At 38.6% G+C, this 18,538-nt stretch overlaps 1 protein-coding gene across 1 annotated transcript in view; it reads left to right on the top strand.

Annotated features, from left to right (window-relative positions):
* TUBGCP3 (tubulin gamma complex component 3) overlaps positions 1 to 18,538 on the top strand; it is a 118,750-nt gene that overhangs the window by 26,165 nt on the left and 74,047 nt on the right. Inside the window, exons 4-8 of the mRNA XM_090258319.1 lie at positions 4,995 to 5,072; positions 5,942 to 6,156; positions 12,949 to 13,121; positions 15,214 to 15,332; positions 18,076 to 18,201. Coding sequence (XP_090114445.1) covers positions 4,995 to 5,072; positions 5,942 to 6,156; positions 12,949 to 13,121; positions 15,214 to 15,332; positions 18,076 to 18,201 — 711 coding nt within the window. The remainder of the gene's footprint in view (positions 1 to 4,994; positions 5,073 to 5,941; positions 6,157 to 12,948; positions 13,122 to 15,213; positions 15,333 to 18,075; positions 18,202 to 18,538) is intronic.

The raw sequence follows: 18,538 nt of genomic DNA, 5'->3' as shown, positions 1-18,538 counted from the left end.
GCTGGGACTTGGTCCAACGGGCCTCCTTTATACTTTTTTTTTTCTTTTTACTTAAATATTTTATGGATTATGCTATTACAGTTGTCCCAATTTTTCCCCCTTTGCCACCTTCCACCCAGCACCCTCCACTCCCTTAGGCAACCCCCACACCACTGTTCATGTCCATGGGTCATGCATATATTTCTCTGGCTACTCCATTTCCTACACTGTACTTTACATCCCCATGGGTATTCTGTAACTATGTATTTGTACTTCTTAATCCCGTCACCTCTTCACCCATTCCCTCACACCTCCCTGTCATCTGGCAATCATCAAAATGCTATCTGTCCCTGGCTCGTGTGGGTCAGTGGATTGAATGCTGGCCTGTAAACCAAAGGGTCACTGGTTGATTCCCAGTGAGGACACATACCTAGGTTGCGTTCCAGGTCCCCAGTTGGGGATGTGTAGGAGGCAACCACACATTGTTGTTTCTCTCCCTCTCTTTATCCCTCTCTTCCTTTCTCTCTAAAAATAAATAATTAAAATCTTTGGGGAAAACAAAACAAAACACGCTCTTCGTATCCATGATTCTATCTCTGTTCTTCTTGTTTGCTTAGTTTGTTTTTTAGATTCAGTTGTTATATATTTTTTGCCATTTATTGTTCATAATTTTGATCTTTTTCTTAAATAAGTCCCTTTAATATTTCATATAATAGTGGTTTGGTGATGAAGAACTCCTTTAGTTTTTTTCTTGTGTAGGAATCTCTCTATCTGCATTTTGATTCCACATGGTAGCTTTACTGGGTAGAGCAATCTTCGCTGTAGGTCCCTGCTTTTCATGACTTTGCATTTCTTGATAATCCCATAGAGCCTGCAAAGTTGCTTTTGTGAAATCAGCTGACAGTGTTATGGGAACTCCCGTGTAGGTAACTAACTGCTTTTCTCTTGATGCTTTTAGGATTCTTTCTTTATCTTTAACATTTGGCATTTTAATTATAATGTGTCTTGGAGTGGGCCTCTTTGCATCCATCTTGTTTCAGACTCTCCTTCCTGGACTTGCATGTCTTATTTCTTTTGCCAAATTAGGGGAGCTTTTCTTTCATTATTTTTCAAATAGATTTCCAATTTCTTGCTCTTTCTCTTCTCCTTCTGGCACCCCTATGATGTGAATGTTGGAACATTTGAAGTTGACCCAGAGGCTGCTTACACTGTCTTCATTTTTTTAGATTCTTTTTTCTTCTTGTTCCGATTGGATGTTTTTTGCTTCCTTATGTTCCAAATCATTGATTTGATTCTCAGCTTCATCCACTCTACTGCTGTTTCCCTACAAATTGTTCTTTATTTAAATTAATGTATCCTTTGTTACTGGATCTTTTTTATGCTGTTGAGGTCTTCACTAAATTCCTTGAGCATCGTTATAACCAGTGTTTTGAACTCTGCATGTGAAGATTTCTTATCTTTATTTTGTTTAGTTCTTTTTCTGGGGTTTTGATATGTTCTTTCATTTGGGCCATGTTTCATTGTCTTTTCATTTTTGCAGTTTCCCTGTGTTTATTTCTATGTATTAAGTAGCGCTGCTATGACTCCCTGTCTTGGTAATGTGACCTAATGTAGTAGGTGTCCTGTAGGGTTTAGTGACACTGTCCCCCTTATCACCCAAGCTGTGCACTCAAGGTACTCCCTCTGTGTGGGCTGAGTCTGCCTTTCTTTTATAGTTGAGCCTTGATTGCTGTTGGCAGGTCAATGGGAAGGATTTATTCAGGCCAGTCAACTATAAGGACCACTGACCATCGGTGGAGAATCAGCTGTTCAGGGGCAGGGTGGTGGTGCTTCAATGTGGTCTGTAGCTGTCCACTGGGTGGGCAGGCTCTGGGGTTTCCCCACGTGGTGCAGGCTACAGTCGACCCCTACCTGTGTTCTGCCTGGGGCCACCCTGCATGAGCTATAAAGCAATCTGAGATAGCTGCTACTTATGCTGGGCCTGGAGATTCCCAGGTGAAGCCAATCTGTGAATCTAGGCTGGCTGCTGCTGGTTCCAGGCCTGGGACCTCTTAGTAAGAGGTATGGGGGGCTGAGGGCTCACTGAGGCTGGCTGTTGTTTGTCTGATAGGATTTAGGAAGTAGTGAAGCAGAACCAAGACTAGTCATATATGTGGGAAAATTACTGTTAACAGCTTGGGTGGGCCTGTTAGTTTGGTGGGACGGAGCCCCAATGGATCTCCAGGGTGAGGCAAACAGTGTTAGCCAGGTCGATGGAGTTTCAGTTATGACCCCCACCTGCCAGCTCTGTGGGGAGATGGTTCAGAAAAGAACAGTGGCCTCTGCCTGCCTTTCTGTTAGGGAGAAAGCTGTCCTCCAGCTCTTGCCTTGATACCAGCCCCTCCGGTTTCTCTCTGTATGCCACTGGTGTCTTTCAAGCTGCTACACTGGAGCTGAAGCTCAGAGAGAGTGAGTCTGAGTAGGTGAGTCTGTGTGTGGGTTCTATAAGAGAAAACTGCTTGAGACTCCAGCAGTTTATTTCTCCAATTCAATCCCTGCTGTTTTTTGCAGCCATAAGTTGTGGGGACTTATATCCCTCCCGAATTTTTATACACCACCCATGGGTGTGGGACCAGCCCATTCTGTGTCTCTGCCTCTCCTACCAGTCAGGATGGATGTGGTTTTTTTAACTCCGTAGTTGTCAGACTTCACTCAACCTGACTTCTGACAGTTCTGAGAGATGGTTGTTCTGTATTTTAGTTGTACCGTAGTCCCTCTCTATATTGTGGTTCACTTATCACAGCCTCACTATATCGCAGGATTCTTAAAAATATTATATTTAATTATAGCGGATTTTTTGCTATATCGGGATTTTGCGGTACTGTATACATATGTTGTTAAAGTTACGTAGGTTTAAGAGTGTAGAATATGTTTAAGAACATAAGTGGTGTTTATAAAGGTGTGGAAAAGGTTAATAAGGGAGTGGAAAAGGTTAATAAGGGAGTGGAAAAGGTTAATAAGGGACTGGGAATGGTTTATAAGTGTGTGGGAAGGGTTTATAAAGCCTTAAAATATATATAAATACTAAAATAAATGTAAAGTTCCTACTTTGTGGATTTTCACCTATTGCCGGGGGGCAGCGGGTTGTCTAGAATGTAATATCTGTGATAAGTGAGGGAATACTGTAATTTTGATGTGGTTGTGCGCGGAGGCAAGCTATGTTTACCTGTGTCGCCATCTTGACCAGAAGTCTCATGGCTCCAGCAGGCCTCCTTTAAATCGTAGTTGCTGATGACTGACTGCCCTCTAATATTTAAGGAAATGGGATTGATAGAGAGCAGCTCTTTGGAGATAAGCAGGCAATATTTGGCTCCTTGGTCCTGTACCCCAACAGAGTCATTTAGCCCTAGAGGCCCAGCTTGGAGTGTTGTTAGGGCTGCCTTAGTAGATACCTGTCACTGAATCCCAGCTCAGCTCTGATCATTTCCTCTCTAGATGACTGTAGTTTCCTATGGAGGGTCTGTGTGTCTTTCTTTACCTCCCCTGTAGTCAATCCTTCATGGAACTGTTAGTGAGCGAGTCCATGTACCTCCCTGCATAGAATCCTTCCCAGGCTGCCTATTGCCTTTAGCTTAAAATCCAAATATCTTGTTATAGCATACAGGGATCTCTTTGATCTGATGCTTCACTCAATTTTCAGTTTCTATTCCCATGTCTAGCTTTAGACAAATTTATCAATTTTAGTTCCTTGGGAAAGCCATACCCATCCCCCTTCTTTGCCTTTGCATCACCCATCTTTCTAGGAGACTCATGTCTCTGGGAGTCCTTTCCTGAGCCCGGAGCACTCAAATGATCTCTGTGTCTGAAATGTAATTTATCATACTGAAATAATTTGCCTGTTTGTCTACTTACCAGTGGACTGAGCACTCTGTCAGGACTGGGCCACTTTCTTATCCGTGCTGCCTCATCTGGGGACTTTGTTGTTTCTGCTAAATTCTGTATAAATCAGTTTTTAAAAAATATTTATCTTTAGAGGGGAAAGAGGGAGAAAGGGAGAGAAACATCGATGTGCCTGATCTTTTGCCTCTCACCAGGGACCTGGACTGCAGCCCATGCATGTGTCCTGACTGGCAATTGAACTGGCGACCTTTTGGTTTGCAGGCTGGTGCTCAGTCCACTGAGCCACACTAGCCACAAATGTAAATCAATTTTTTAAGTGAGAAAATAATTTAAATACTTGGAATGAGCTTATTCTTTAGAGAATCTTTCAAGGAACATTTTATATAATGAAGAACTTGTATAATGCAAGTAGCCATACCATAATTTGTTTTGTAAGTAAAGATACTGATATAGTCTATCCTTTACATCCAAAAGGTAGGGCTATATGAATAGAGTAGAATGCTCTGTAAATTCTGTTTAAGTGTATTGAGGGTGGGCTGTTGTTCATGGTTGTAAATCAGGGCAGAATGATAGGTAATGGAAAATTAATAAATTCTGTAGGATAACTTTGCATAGAAACCTAGGGGTTAGTTATCCTGACAACTAAGACCTTGAGTTTGGGTATGCATGATGTCGAAACTTACATCTTGCACTTCAGAATTTTTTTAAAAGTTTTTTTTATAATACTTTATGTCGTGGCCTAAATGGGACATTGATAAAAGGGGGGGCATCACATATTTTATGGCATTTTTCTTATAATTACTATTGTTTAGGAAGTTGGTTATTATAACAATTACTTCAAAGGGGAAATATTATTATTCAGGAATAGGGTAATTTAAAAAATGTTCTTTTATGCACTTTGGAGTTAGTTTTCAGGGGATTAAAGGTTCTGAGGGTATTAACCTTTTGAGAACATCATCTCTAGCCTTCTGATGGATAGTGCTATTTGCAATGCTTAGAAAATGAACAAATTTAGATTTGATGTTACATGTGAATTTTAAAATACAATTCTATTTTGAAAGTAAGTATAGTTTAAGAGAGAGGAGGGTAAAATTGGGGAGTAGTACATTTTTCTTTTAATGTTTTCTTCTAAACAGGGCGTTCTGAAAAATAAATGGTCAATTCTCTACCTCTTGCTAAGCCTTAGTGAAGATCCACGCAAGCAGCCAAACAAGGTGAGGGGCTCTATTTTAGCAGCTTAGTACCTTTTTAAAGGACACTTTACATCTTTTGTTGGGACAGTTATGCCATATTTTGACATAAATTAGCTTTTATACTTAATTAAATAATGAGTAAAACAAAAAAATTGGTATAGTTTTCTGGGCAGTCATGGAAAGCCAAGAGATTTTTATTTTTTCCTCTTTTTAAAGGGCAGTTTTAGTCACTGTTCTGTGTTTTCTTAAGATGTTTTTTAGAATAATGTTATTCAAATGTAAACCTGTTCAATTAAATAGAGTATAAACTATCAGTTTTCAAAATTTTTACTGTATGCAGTTATTAGCGCAGCTGTGTAATTCTTTTAGGATTTTCTTGTGTTTTCAGATATCATTATAAGCATTAATTGTTGTCACACAGGTTCAATTTTTGACCTGTGCAGTGTTTGAAAAGCAATTTGGCCTCTCCATGTGCCAGAGAGTCTGTTAAGTAAAATACTCTGCTACAGAAATTTGAGTGCTTAAAAATTGAAGAGTGTGGGTGAGTCATATTTATACCTAAAGCCTTATTCTGAGTAATGAGCATTCTTTCATTATATATAAGAATCCCAAAATCTTAAAAACACTTGAGTATTTATTTGAGTTTTAGTTTGCATGGAAATCTGAATAAAGTGTTTAGCTATCATACCATGTGAGAATTTTAGAGTTCAGAAAACTTCCTAAAACAGTGTTAGTTCTGGCATATTTCAGAAGTATAACAACTAATATATTGTTTAATAAGTGCAAAAATTCAATTACAGAACTAGAACTAAAATCTAAACTTTAATTATCTTTGTTGATTTGGGAAAAGTGTTCTTTAATGTTATATCTCCATTTTAATTTATTTTCAGTTTTCTAGCTATGCCACATTATTTGCCCAAGCATTACCAAGAGATGCACACTCAACTCCCTACTACTACGCCAGGCCTCAGACTCTCCCCTTGAACTACCAGGATCGCAGCACCCAGTCAGTGCAGAGTTCTGGCAGTATGGGAAGCAGTGGCATCAGCAGTATAAGCATGTATGCCGTAAATGGCCCGACCCCCACACCACAGTCTCTTCCGGGGTAAGTCAAGCTTTCATGCATAGATTCCTAAAATAGTAGAAATAAGAAAATCCTCAGGCTTTTCATCACGCATTTTGTATTCACTGAAACCACCTTTAGTGGCTTGTACGTGCCAAGAACATTTCTTGGCACTGTGTCTGATATGTTTTGTCTTTGGATTTTACTCTCCTTAAAAACTCCATTTCAAATAAGAATTCTTTCTGCTTCTAATCTTAGTCGACTATAGATTTTTGCCCGACTCTCAACTTATTAATGTAAATGCATTTTACTAAAGACCTAGTTCATAAACATGATGAGGTAACTGATTGACGTTTCTCCTGCTGTTTTCTCATATTTATCTCTCAGTGAATATTGTCCCCTTTATTGATGTATGCTATTCTCTTCAGTGAATTACTTTTAATAAATATAAATTAAAATAAAGGTATCTCATCCTCAAATCCTGAGATCTGCAAACTAAGAATTATGGCATCTTATAGTGCAAGTGAATTAAGATGAGGACCTACGGGAACACACAAGGAAAATGTTATATACTTTGAAGTTTAACCTGCTGTTACATCTGATTACATTTTGAGGAAATACAGAATTTATGGGAGAATACAACAAATGCCAGTGCATTAATGGACTTAGAATTTAGAACTTTGCTTTTTTTTTAAACATATACATTTTTATGTATAGTTCACCTCTGGAAATCACATTAAAGCAGACTGTTATTTAGTGGATATTTTTCCAGAAGAACAGTGACTAAGGATTCACCATCAAATGATGTTTTTCACATGAACATAATATAATTATAAATCATTATGTGATTTAATAAAATTATGTTTAAGTTATAAAATAGAATGTGTGTAACACATGGATTATAAATGGAGTCCAATGTTCTAGAAAGACAGCATAATACATTTACAGATTTAATCTCAAACTCATTCTGGCTAAAAGAGTAAACAGAGTTTCTCATTTTCACCTTAAAATTTGAAATAATTATTGTCAAGATATGAAAAACTTTATATAGAACTTTGAACTGAAATGGTCTTTTAGAATTTTTCTCTTAAATTTAGAACTGTATTCAAAAACATAGTAGTTGTCGATGACATTTTTTTCTCCATTGAAAATAGAAAAAAAGTAAGAGCTGTTTCAGGTTTTTGCTTTCCTTTCTTACTTCATCAGTGGATTATAGGTGGACCCACCAATATTTTACAAGTAATAAATCAGAGCTCCACCACTTGGAAACAGTGGTGTTGAGATTTTTGTTTTTGAATTTTGCAGCCCCAGGTGATAATTTTGTTAGTTTTCAAAGCATATGTCATTGGTAATCAGCTATCGGGTTCTTAGATCTTCAAAGAGCATCCTTGAGATAGCCTCCCAATTTTTTCTTTTTTTTCTGGCCTCCCTTTACTTCTTTTTTTTTTATTTTTATTTATTCTTATATTTTTAAGTATATTTTATTGATTATATTGTTACAATAGTTCCAATTTTTTCCCCTTAGCTCCCCTCCGCCCAGCACCCCCCTTCCCCGACAATCACCTCCCCAAGTCCACGCCCATGGCTCACCCTTTCATATATTCTTCTTTTTTTATAAAAATAATTAATTAATTAGTTAAATATTTTAACAATAAAAAATAACAATCCCTCCCTCTCAGACTTAAGACCCTTTACAATCTCATAAAGGACAATGGACGAAGGTCTCGAGCTCCTCTAGTTGCTTCAAGCTGGACATGGTCGTCGTCCTACCTACCCTTGGGTCAAGAAATCCCTAATAAGAGTGGGGGTGTGGAGGGGAGGGTGGCCTTCCCACAAGGGGAAGGATCGTGCAGACTCCAGGTTGGTTGGCTGTCTCTGGACAATGGCATGCTTGGTTTAACAGGCTGGCATCCTTGTTGTATTCTGGGGGCAACAGGGTTAAAGGACATCATTCAATCCGTAACCACTAGATGACAAAAGACAGGTATTAATTTTTCAATGTCCCACATTAGGGAAAAGAAGGGCTTCTTTAGAGGAAGGTATGCCAGGTACATCTCACCTGTCCAAAACCCTTTTGCCCATTATACTTAGTTTGGACTGAGGGAAATATTTTAGGTTTCCCCCCTCTCAGGCCTCTGGGCTTTTTCTGTCCAAGCCATTAGGATAGAAAAGAGAAACCAGTTTTAAAGTGAAGCCCACAGACCACCCCGTTCTTCACCAACCCAGCCACTTAGTTCAGCCAAACCATTGAGTCTCAGGAGGCAGCAATGCAGACAGGATTAAGTGAGGCCTATACGTACAGACAATCACTCAGGTAATGAGATCGTAGGCTTATGCCTTTTGAAAACAGAAAACACATGTTAATTTATGTAACATAACCCACACACAAGTTTATAGATCTGTAGGACTGTCTTATCGGAAAGACATCCAGTTGCAAGGCATTTGACATTCTTCTTGCCTGTAAGTTAAACATCTTTGATAATGCCACAGACATAGTTTAACTTTCAAATGAAAACAAATTTTAAATGAAAAGAAACTTTAAAGACGGTTAGCTGCACTACTTTATAGTCTACCACTGGGCATTGTGATCTTCCTTGAATCTTGATTTTTCTCCCTAAGATTACCCTCCTTGTCATTAAAGGGACTGCATTAAGTTCATTTTTAATTTATCCTGTTCATTTGCATAAACACAACAAGAGCAGCAAATGATCATTTATGATCTTTAGTTCTGCTTTGCTGGAACTTACACAAGGAACATTTAGGGTGACCTTCAGTCTGCCCTTCAGGGCACAGAAGCTGAGCCACATACCTGGCATTCAGCCTTGCCTGTAAACACCTGTCTTTTCCAGGTCCTCCTGGTTTTCCATTGTGCCTTAAGGTCCCTTCTAGCCATCTTTCAGGAAAACAACCTTCGTTCCTTCCCTGGAAGGATTGCTATGTACCGCTCATCCATCCAAGGTACCAGGCCTTTTATCTCGTGGACTTTTATTACCTTTGAAAGTCAGTCCCAGTTGCTTAGGGCTTTTTGGTAACAACCAAAGCCCAAGCATGTCTCCTTTAGGCATGACATTCCAGTCAAAGTCTTAGTCAAAAAAATCGTTATTAACAACTGGTCTTATTAGTTTTATGCAAAGAAACTTAGGTCATTACTTACTTCTTTAGAATGCCAAATTCTGGAGGGATCAGATAGGGAGAAAATATATACAGTGTGAAGGAAAATCCTTGTCCTTCTAATATTCACTGAACTTGCATTTCTATTCTTTATATTTTTATTTTTTCCCCCCACTAAAAATTTTTCTGTTTGTTTGTTTTTCCATTACAGTTGTCTCACTTTTTCCCCCCTCTTGCTTCTCTGCACCCTGTCCCTCCCTTCTCCCACATTCTGTCCCCACCCAGTTGTCCATGTCCATGGGTCATTTATACATGTTCTTTGACTAGACCCTTCCCCTTCTTACCACTTCTCTCCCTCCCATCTCCCCCTTTGTTACTGTTAGTTTATTACTCGTTTACATACCTCTGGTTCAATTTTGCTCATTTGTTTGTGTTGTTCATTAGTTTCCTGTAACAGGTGACAGCACAAGGTAATTTTCTTTTGTTGCCTGGCTTATTTCGCTAAGCATAATTCTCTCTAGTTCCAATCATGTTGTTGCAAATGGTAGAAGTTCCTTCTTTCTTTCAGTACTTATTCATTGTCATTTTCCCTCTTTGTACTCGTGTTCCTCTCGTGTTCCTCTCTGTCTCTCTCTGTTTCTTCATCTTCTTAAAGCAGACCCTTTAGCATCTCTTGCAATACTGGTTTGGTGGAGATGTATTCTTTTAACCTTCTTTTGTCTTGGAAACTCCTTATTTCACTTCCATTTTGAATGAGAGCCTTGCTGGGTAGAGTATTCTTGGTCGTAGGCCTTTGTTTTTCATTACTTGGAATATATTTTGCCATTCCCTTCTGGCTTGTAGTGTTTCTGCTGAGAAATCTGATGATAGCCTTATTGGAGCTCCCTTGTATGTTATTAGTTGTTTCTCTCTTGCTGCTTTTAGGATTCTCTCTTTGTCTTTGAATGTTGGCATTTTAATTATGATGTGTCTTGAAGTGGGCCTGTTGGGGTTCATCTTCATTGGGACCTTCTGTGCTTCCTGGACTTGCATGATTCTTTCTCTCTTCCTGTTAGGGAAGTTTTCTGTCATTAGTTTTTCAAAGAGGTTTTCTATCCCTTGCTCTTCTTCTTCTCCTTCTGGAATTCCTATGATACGGATATTATTACGTTTCATGTTGTCCTGCAGCTGTCTTAGAGCCTCTTCATTCTTGTTCAGCCTTTTTTCATTTTGTTGCACTGTCTGTGAGTTTTTGTCTACATTGTCCTCCAGCTCGCTGATCCGATTTTCTGCTTCCTCTAGCCTGTTTTTGATTCCTTCTACTGTGTTCTTCAATTCAGAGATCGTATTCTTCATTTCCTCCTGGCTCTTATTGATAGCTTCCATGTCCTTTTTGATGCTGGTATAATTCTCAGTAAGTTCCTTATAGTTCTTCTGGAGTTCACTGTAGTTTTTCTGGAGTTCTTTGTAGTTTCCGCTGAGCTCATTGAGCTTCTCCATAATACATGCTTTCAATTCCATATCTGATAGTTGGCTCCCCTCTATTTCATTTAGCACTCTTTCTGGGGACTCTGCCTTTCCTTTCAATGGGGGGTTGTTTCTCTGTCTCCCCATTTTTGTGACTCCTATTGTTTTTTGGTGCTTCTTAGAATGATCTGCACTTCCTGGATCTGCCCCTGGTGGCGTCAGATCCTGTACCAGTCTGGGCCTAGGCAGCTTGTTGGAGATTTCCAGGGATCTACTGCCTTTGTCTGTCTCCTTTAGTTGATAATCTATTCAATCTGTGATTAGCCGTCAGGCTTAAGGACCGTGGGTGTGGCAGCTTAATTCCTGTAGGCAGGGCCTTTGCTTCCCCTCAGGCTGACGCCACTTGGCTGGGAATGGTCTGCGGGTCACGTTGTGATGTAGTGGCCTTTTTTGTCTCTCCGTGGTTATAGGACTTCTGTCCAGCTGGTGTTCGGTTGGTTATTTCAGATGATTTCTCCAAAATTGCGTTGTAAATCCAGACTAGTTCTGGGAGGAAGTTAGTGTAGCTTCCACTTACTCCTCCGCCATCTTGTTTCTCTAGCCTCCCAATTTTTAAAAGCTAAGTTTAGACCTTGGGTGTGCTCTTGCCTTAGATTTTGCTTATACATTTTTGAAATTAATGACAAATAAGTTTTTTTTTTTCCCATGTTGAGCACTATGAAGGCTGGGAGACAGAGGACAGAGAAAAGGGACAGTATTCCAGGTTTTTTCAGTCCCATGCTCAACAAATGTTGCGTGAATGAATGATGTTAATATTGAAGTTAAAATCAGCAGTGAATTTCAAAGTGGTTTTTTCTTTGTTTTTTTTTTTTTCCACATTTTATTTTTTCATAGATTTTAATAGTTATACACAACTTTTCACATAAAGAGAGTGAAATTGCCAGGATGAGGAGGCTATATTATATATATAGTCTCTTCTATTCATTCTTTAGGATGGAAGGAAATTTTCAGAGGGTACAATGTGTGAGACTTAACACTGGAAAAATACATATTAAACTTGTTTAACTGGCTCCACTTAGGACCAGGAGCAGCACAATAAATACAGAACTGCATCAGTTTAAAAAGATTGTTGCAATTTTAACACATTCTTACTAAAGAAATATGATCAGTGACCAATCTGAAATTCTACAACATATAGGTGAAGGGACACTTAAAATGAACATCTGAGCAAGTTTCTCTAGGACTTTCATATCCATACATCAACATTCTGAAAAAGGAGAACGTACACTGCAAATTCAGAACTACAAAAACAAACAAACTATTCAGACTTTCTTCATCATATCATTCATTACCATCACAATCCTAGTTTGCTGGTAAGTTTAAGGTAGAAATAGAAAGTTTTTGAAATTCTTTTACTATCCACTGGTGTTACGGCCTCTGAGTAGGCCGCATCAGAAGCAAACTGATTAAGCATCATTCAGCCACATCTCTACAAATCATTGCAACATTTTTTTCTAGTGTTCTGGAAAGTTACAAAGAGTATGGAAGAATACCTCTCCTGGAGAGCGGGCCACTGTAAGAACATGCAATTTGCAAGGATTTAAACAAACTCTAGCTGAATTCTCTCTACTGACCATATCGTTCCTTAACAGACCAAAAGAAATAGATTCCCTAAAAATTTAAATAACATATTAAGGCATAAAATAAATACTTTATTTATGGTATTACATTTGAGATTGGTGACGTGTTTGTATGCCCTTTCCTCTTTCCAGAGAGGAAACAACGGTGCCAGCACTTATTGGTCAGAAAGAGATAACAGAAAACAGTTGTTCTCACAGCGGTTCTGTGGTGTGCCTTATGGTACAATACAAGACCAGAAACTATTAGTTTAAAACATAAACTTGAAAGACAGGATGAAATGATTTTTATTCACATGACCCAGATTGTGCTATCAGCAGATACAAGAATTAATTTCATCCCTATTAATCAAAAGTGGTTTTAGATGAGTAGTGTATGTTATGTGTTTGTAAAGAAAAGTCAAATAATTTGATTTTGGTTTTTATGGTAAGAAATATGTGTGGAGGCAGCAGTAATTTCCTGAACGTCAGACTGATCATTGTTGATATATTTGGGTACGGTTAAGTCAGTCACTTGTCTCAGATTTATAAGATTATATAATTCAATGGAGTAACATAAGAAAAATTTCTGGAAGTGTTTTTGTCTCTTCAGTGAATAGCCTGGGTATTTGAAGATATAAAATACTCCTTTCTCTTTTAGACAGTCTCATCAAGCTCCAGGAGTAGGTGACTGTCTTCGACAGCAGTTGGGGTCACGTCTTGCATGGACGTTAAGTGCAAACCAGCCTTCTTTACAAAGCACTACCTCAAAAGGTATCCCCAACACTGTTTCTCGCAATATGACAAGGCCAAGGAGAGATGGGGATGCAGGTGGTGAGTAAAGATATATTTTAATGTGGCTTGTCTTTGAACCTTCCGAATTTAGGCTTCGATTTTAAAATATTGATTGGAAACTCCCACTTAGAACTTTTGAATGGTTTCTTGTTCTCATGATGAGAATCCTAAATATAGTCTGTGTTGCCTTGGGAAGTCTGATGTTGTCACCCCATGTTACCCTGACCTTGTATTCACTGGTTCCATCCACTTTCCAGGTCATTGTCTGAGTGGTTTCCTCCATCCGAATCTCTCTTCTCTTCCTTGTTACATTCCCCTTCTCTTTTGTTTCTGCCTTGCTTTCTGGGAAGGCACCTCCAGGCTGGATCAGGGCTCCTAGCACAGGTTATTGTATTCCACCATGGTATAAGTTCCATGAAGGAGAGGCCATTTCTGTCTTGTTCATTGTGCTAGTAACTAGCATACTGCCTCGAACATGAAGAAACTCCTTGAGGACATATTTGGTGGTTAAACAAATGCCTCACTGAGTTTTAAAACTGTTAGATTCCAAAGAAAGTTTGGGTTTCTTACATGAGGACAATACAAATAGCAATGTTTGGAACATGATTATCCTGAAAAATGGAAGAATGGGCTTTTTTTTTTGTTGGATCATAATCTTATTGATTCTGAAATTCCTCCATTTTCTGTCCCTGTGTGGGATGGGAGGATGAGCTCTGTCTTTTAGACTTGTGAGGACATTCATACACAGCTTGGTCTGCCCCTTGTAGCTGCACTTGGTAGTCTTTAACTGTCCTGTGACACGTGACTGCTGTGCACTCGTGAGCTTAGAAACTAGTTTCTAGATGGAGTCAAAGTGCTGTGCTACACCTCTTTTTGTTTGCTATGACTCCTGATCCCTAATCAGTGCCTTCAAACCTGTATTCTATACAAAACTAAGAGATAAAGGGACTTAAGAATATACTTGATTAATCCAAAAGAGCAGAAGAAGTACAAAGGAAGAAAGAATAATGGGATAAATAAAAAATATACCCGAAAGAGGTAAATTTAAATCCAAACATACTGATAATTACAATAAATTCACGGGGATAGACACTTTGTTTAAAAGATGAAAACAAACGCTATTTAGATAATCATGCATTACTCACAAGATACATTTTAAATATAGGGACACAAATAGGTTAAAAGTAAGTGGATGGAAAGAGTACCTCTTATAAACACTTACCATGAGAAAGATGGGTGGCTATATCAATATTAAAGTTGACAGTGGCAGTAGTGTTACAAAAGGCAGAAGGACGTTTCATAACAATGAAAGGGTCAGTTCTTTGGCAAGAAATGCTCCTAAATACATATGTTTACCTATTGACAGAGCATCAAATGCCAAAGAAAAACTGAAAGAACTGCAAAGAAAACAGACAAATCCATAATTACCGTTGGAAAATTTAACTTCTGTCTCTTAGTAATGGGAAAAAGTAGATAAAAATGATCAATAATGATAGGTAAGGGTTGAACAATCCTACTAGCATATTGATATTTATAGAATATTATCCCCACAGCTGAAAAACAAACCTGTTCTTGCCTCCTGGGTTCTTAGAGTGCTGATCTCCAAATGTATACTCTGATTAACTTTCTCCTCTCACATTTTGGATTTCTGGGCATTGCCTCCTTTTCATTATTTTGTGTAACACCTAAATTCTGACTTAGCTTTTGTTCCAAGGTTTATGCAAATTATAAATAACTTTTATGCTGTATTAACTCCTTTTTTTGGGTGTTGGGAATGGACCAAGGTTTGTACACTTCTGTTTAGTAAGCCAATTTTTCCAAACACTATTTATGAAATAATTATCCATCCTTTTGTGACTGATTTGTATTCCTCTTTGATTATATATTGTTTCCACAGATTGCATTGTCTTTTTAAAAGACGTTTTTGTATAAAGAATCACATGATCTCCATATCCTTTTCAGAAAATTCTGTATCTAATAACTTCATACTCTTCATCTTCAGCTCATTTATTTAGTTTTAAAGTTTTGTCCTGAATCCAAATATATAATCTGGAACTAACTGTGTCATAAGATTTATTTCATCTTAAAATTTGTTCTTCAGTAATTACTCTTATAAAAAACCATTTTACAGGAACTGTGGAAGTTACTGAGGCAGCCCTTGTCAGAGACATTTTGTACGTATTCCAGGGCATAGATGGCAAAATCATCAAGATGAGCAACACTGAGAATTGTTACAAAGCAGAGGGAAAGGTACAGTAACGAAAACCCCATCTAAAAAAAATAAAAAAGGAAAGATAAATGTGATTAAGACCAGATAGGAGCTATTAATTTTTGAAGTGTTACAGGGATAATGAGGGCTGGATTTACAAAATTGTGTGTACCAATCAAGTTGCACTATTAAGTTCTGTTTCCCTGTGCAGTTTATGACTTATGTAGTCTTGTTATGGGGCCCTTTGTCAGCCTTTCTTGTGCATCCTTTACTGTGCGTTTCTTCCTCCTTTTTTTTTTTTAAGTATATTTTATTGATTATGCTGTTACAGTTGTCCCAATTATTTTTCCCTTTCCTCCCCTCCACCCAGTACTCCCCTTTCCTCCAGCAATCCCAGCCCCCTTAGTTCATGTCCATGGGTTGTGCATGTAAGTTCTTTGGCTTCACCCTTTCCTATATTATTGTTAACTTCCCCCTGTCTATTTTGTACCGACCAATTATGCTTCTTAATTCCTGCACCCTTTCCCCATTTCTCCCCTTCCCCACTCCCAGCTGATAACCCTCCAAATGATCCCCATACCTATGATTCTGTTTCTATTATGGTCTGCTTAGTTGGATTCTGTTTTTATTTTTTAGATTCAGTTGTTGATAGTTGTGAGTTCGTTGTCATTTTAATGTTCATAATTATGACCTTCTTTTTCTTAAATAAGTCCTTTTGACATTTCATGTAATAATTGCTTGGTGATGATGAACTTCTTTAGCTTTACCTTGTCTGGGAAGCACTTCATCTGCCCTTCCATTCTCAATGATAGCTTTGCTGGATAGAGTAGTATTGGTTGTAGGTCCTTGCTTTACATCACATTGAATAATGCTTGCCAGTCCCTTCTTGCCTACAAAGTTTCTTTTAAGAAATCAGCTGATAGTTTTATAGACACCCCTTTGTAGGTAACTCTCTGCTTTTCTCTTCCTGCGTTTAAGATGATCTCTTTATCTTGAACCTTTGGCATTTTGATTATGATGTGTCTTGGTGTGGTCCTCCTTGGGTCTAGCTTGTTTGGGATTCTCTGTGCTTCCTGGACTTGTATGTTTATTTCCTTCACCAAATTTGGGAAGTTTTCCTCCATTATTTTTTCGCATAAGCTTTCGATTTCTTACTGTTCTTCTTCTCCTTCTGGCACCCCTGTGATTCAGATGTTGGTATGTTTAAAGTTGTCCCAGAGGTTCCTAAGCTTCTCCTCATTTTTTTTTTCAATTCTTGTTTCCTCATTCTGTACTTGTTGACTGTTTTTTTCTTCCTTAGGTTCCAAATCATTGATTTAAACCCTGGTTTTCTTCCCTTCACCATTAGTTTTGTGTGGATTTTTCTTCATTTCATTTAGCATAGCCTTCACTTCTTCCCTTATGCATTTACCTTACTTAAGCATATCTGTCAAGTCTGTGATCATCTTTATCACCAGTGTTTTGAACTCTGCATCTGTTATGTTGGCTGTCTCCTTATCGCTTAGTTCTCTCACTGGAACCTTGGTCCCTTCCCCTTTTTGGGTCATACCTCTCTGTCTCCTCATCTTGATAGGCTTCTGTGTTTGCCTTTGTGTTTTAGGTAGAATTATTGCACCTGTTATGTTGTAAGGGTCGGAGCCTTAGGTATTCGTCAGTACAGGGCGACCCGTTTCACCATGTTGTGGCGCTGTGTGTTGGGGAGGGGTCTGAGAGGGAACAATGCTGCTTGCTCTGCACTCGCCCCTTTTTCAGACACTTCTCCCACTTCCATATGGGACTGGCATCCCTCTAGCTGTTGCCCTGGCCATTGTTCCCAGAGTGGGTGGGTCTGCGGGCATTCTAGGACCGTGAGGGCTATTTAAACAAGTGGACTCTACTGAGAGGCATTTTCCTTCTCCACATCAACCCTTACTGGTTTTCATAGTCAGAAGCAATGAGGCTTTATTGTCCTCTGCACTGGGACTGTGAGCTGTGTGGTCTGGTTTGGTGCTGGGTGCGTTCCTCAGGTGTTCCTCCCTACTTTTAAAATGTGTGACTGCTTTCCGCCAGCGCTGCTGCCACCACACCGCATCCTTTCTGCTCTGGCTCTGCGCCTCCTACCTGTCTGGATGAGTATTTCTTATTTGTATCTTTGTTTGTTGGACCTCCATTCAGTTCAGTTTTCTGGAACTTCTGGTTGTCTCTAGTTTTGAGGTAGTTGTTTTCCTTCTTAGTTGTGGAAGGAGATGCAGCCTCCATTTAAGCTGGAAGTCCTCTCCCTACTATCTCTTCCTCTCCTTTTTGTCACTGATGTAGCCACCCTGCTTAGCCTGTTTCTGTATCCTGTGGTGGTGATGTCAGAGGTACCTGAGGGACAGGGATGGCTTGGCATCTCTGCTATTGATATTGGCTTCCAGATAAGATGCCTTTGCTTTCTTTTGCTTTTATATTCTAGAATGTGCCTTTCTCACAGCCCCTTCTTTTTGACATTGTGTCCTTCTGCGCCTCTCAGCTGTTTCACAAGGTGACTGACATCACAGATTGTCCCTACTATGCTGGGGACAGTCACTCCCTGGGGTGATGCTACTCGTGCTTAACATTTATTTGTAGGTATTTTCCTTTCCTGCCTGTCCTGATGCTTTTTGTTTTTCAGAATCTCATTGTTTTCACTTTAATGATGGTATATTAGTTATATGTAAGTTAAGTGTGTTGAAGCCTAAGAATTATAATATTAATATACAAATGGTTGAGAAAAATAATAATTAACATTCTAGTGTTAATTTTTAACTTATATTTACTTTTTAGGCAAATCTAAGTAAATCTTTGAGGGATACAACAGCCAGACTTGCTGAATTGGGATGGTTACACAATAAAATCAGAAAATACACAGACCAGAGGAGTTTAGACCGTTCATTTGGACTTGTAGGTCAGGTATGTTCAGTTTTGCCAGAACATTTGAGATACCATTCATTTTGGGAAATGCTTAACCTACTTAAAAGCTTATGAAAATAATTTTTAAGAGGGTTCCTTTTGATTAAAGAAGCTTTGATAATGGCTATTACATAGTCCCTCTCTATATCGTGGTTCACTTATTGGCCTCACTGTATCGCGGGATTTAAAAAAATATTATATTTAATTATTTATCGTGGATTTTTCGCTCTATCATGGGATTTTGCGGTACTGTATACATATGTTGTTAAAGTTACGTAGGTTTAAGAGTGTAGAATAAATTAAAGGTTCCTACTTCGCTGGGGAGTCTAGAACGTAA

Source organism: Furipterus horrens, unplaced genomic scaffold (assembly GCF_987537825.1).
Source record: "Furipterus horrens unplaced genomic scaffold, mFurHor1.1.pri manual_scaffold_12, whole genome shotgun sequence".
NCBI lineage: Eukaryota > Metazoa > Chordata > Mammalia > Chiroptera > Furipteridae > Furipterus > Furipterus horrens.
This window is presented reverse-complemented; position numbering and strand designations above follow the sequence as displayed.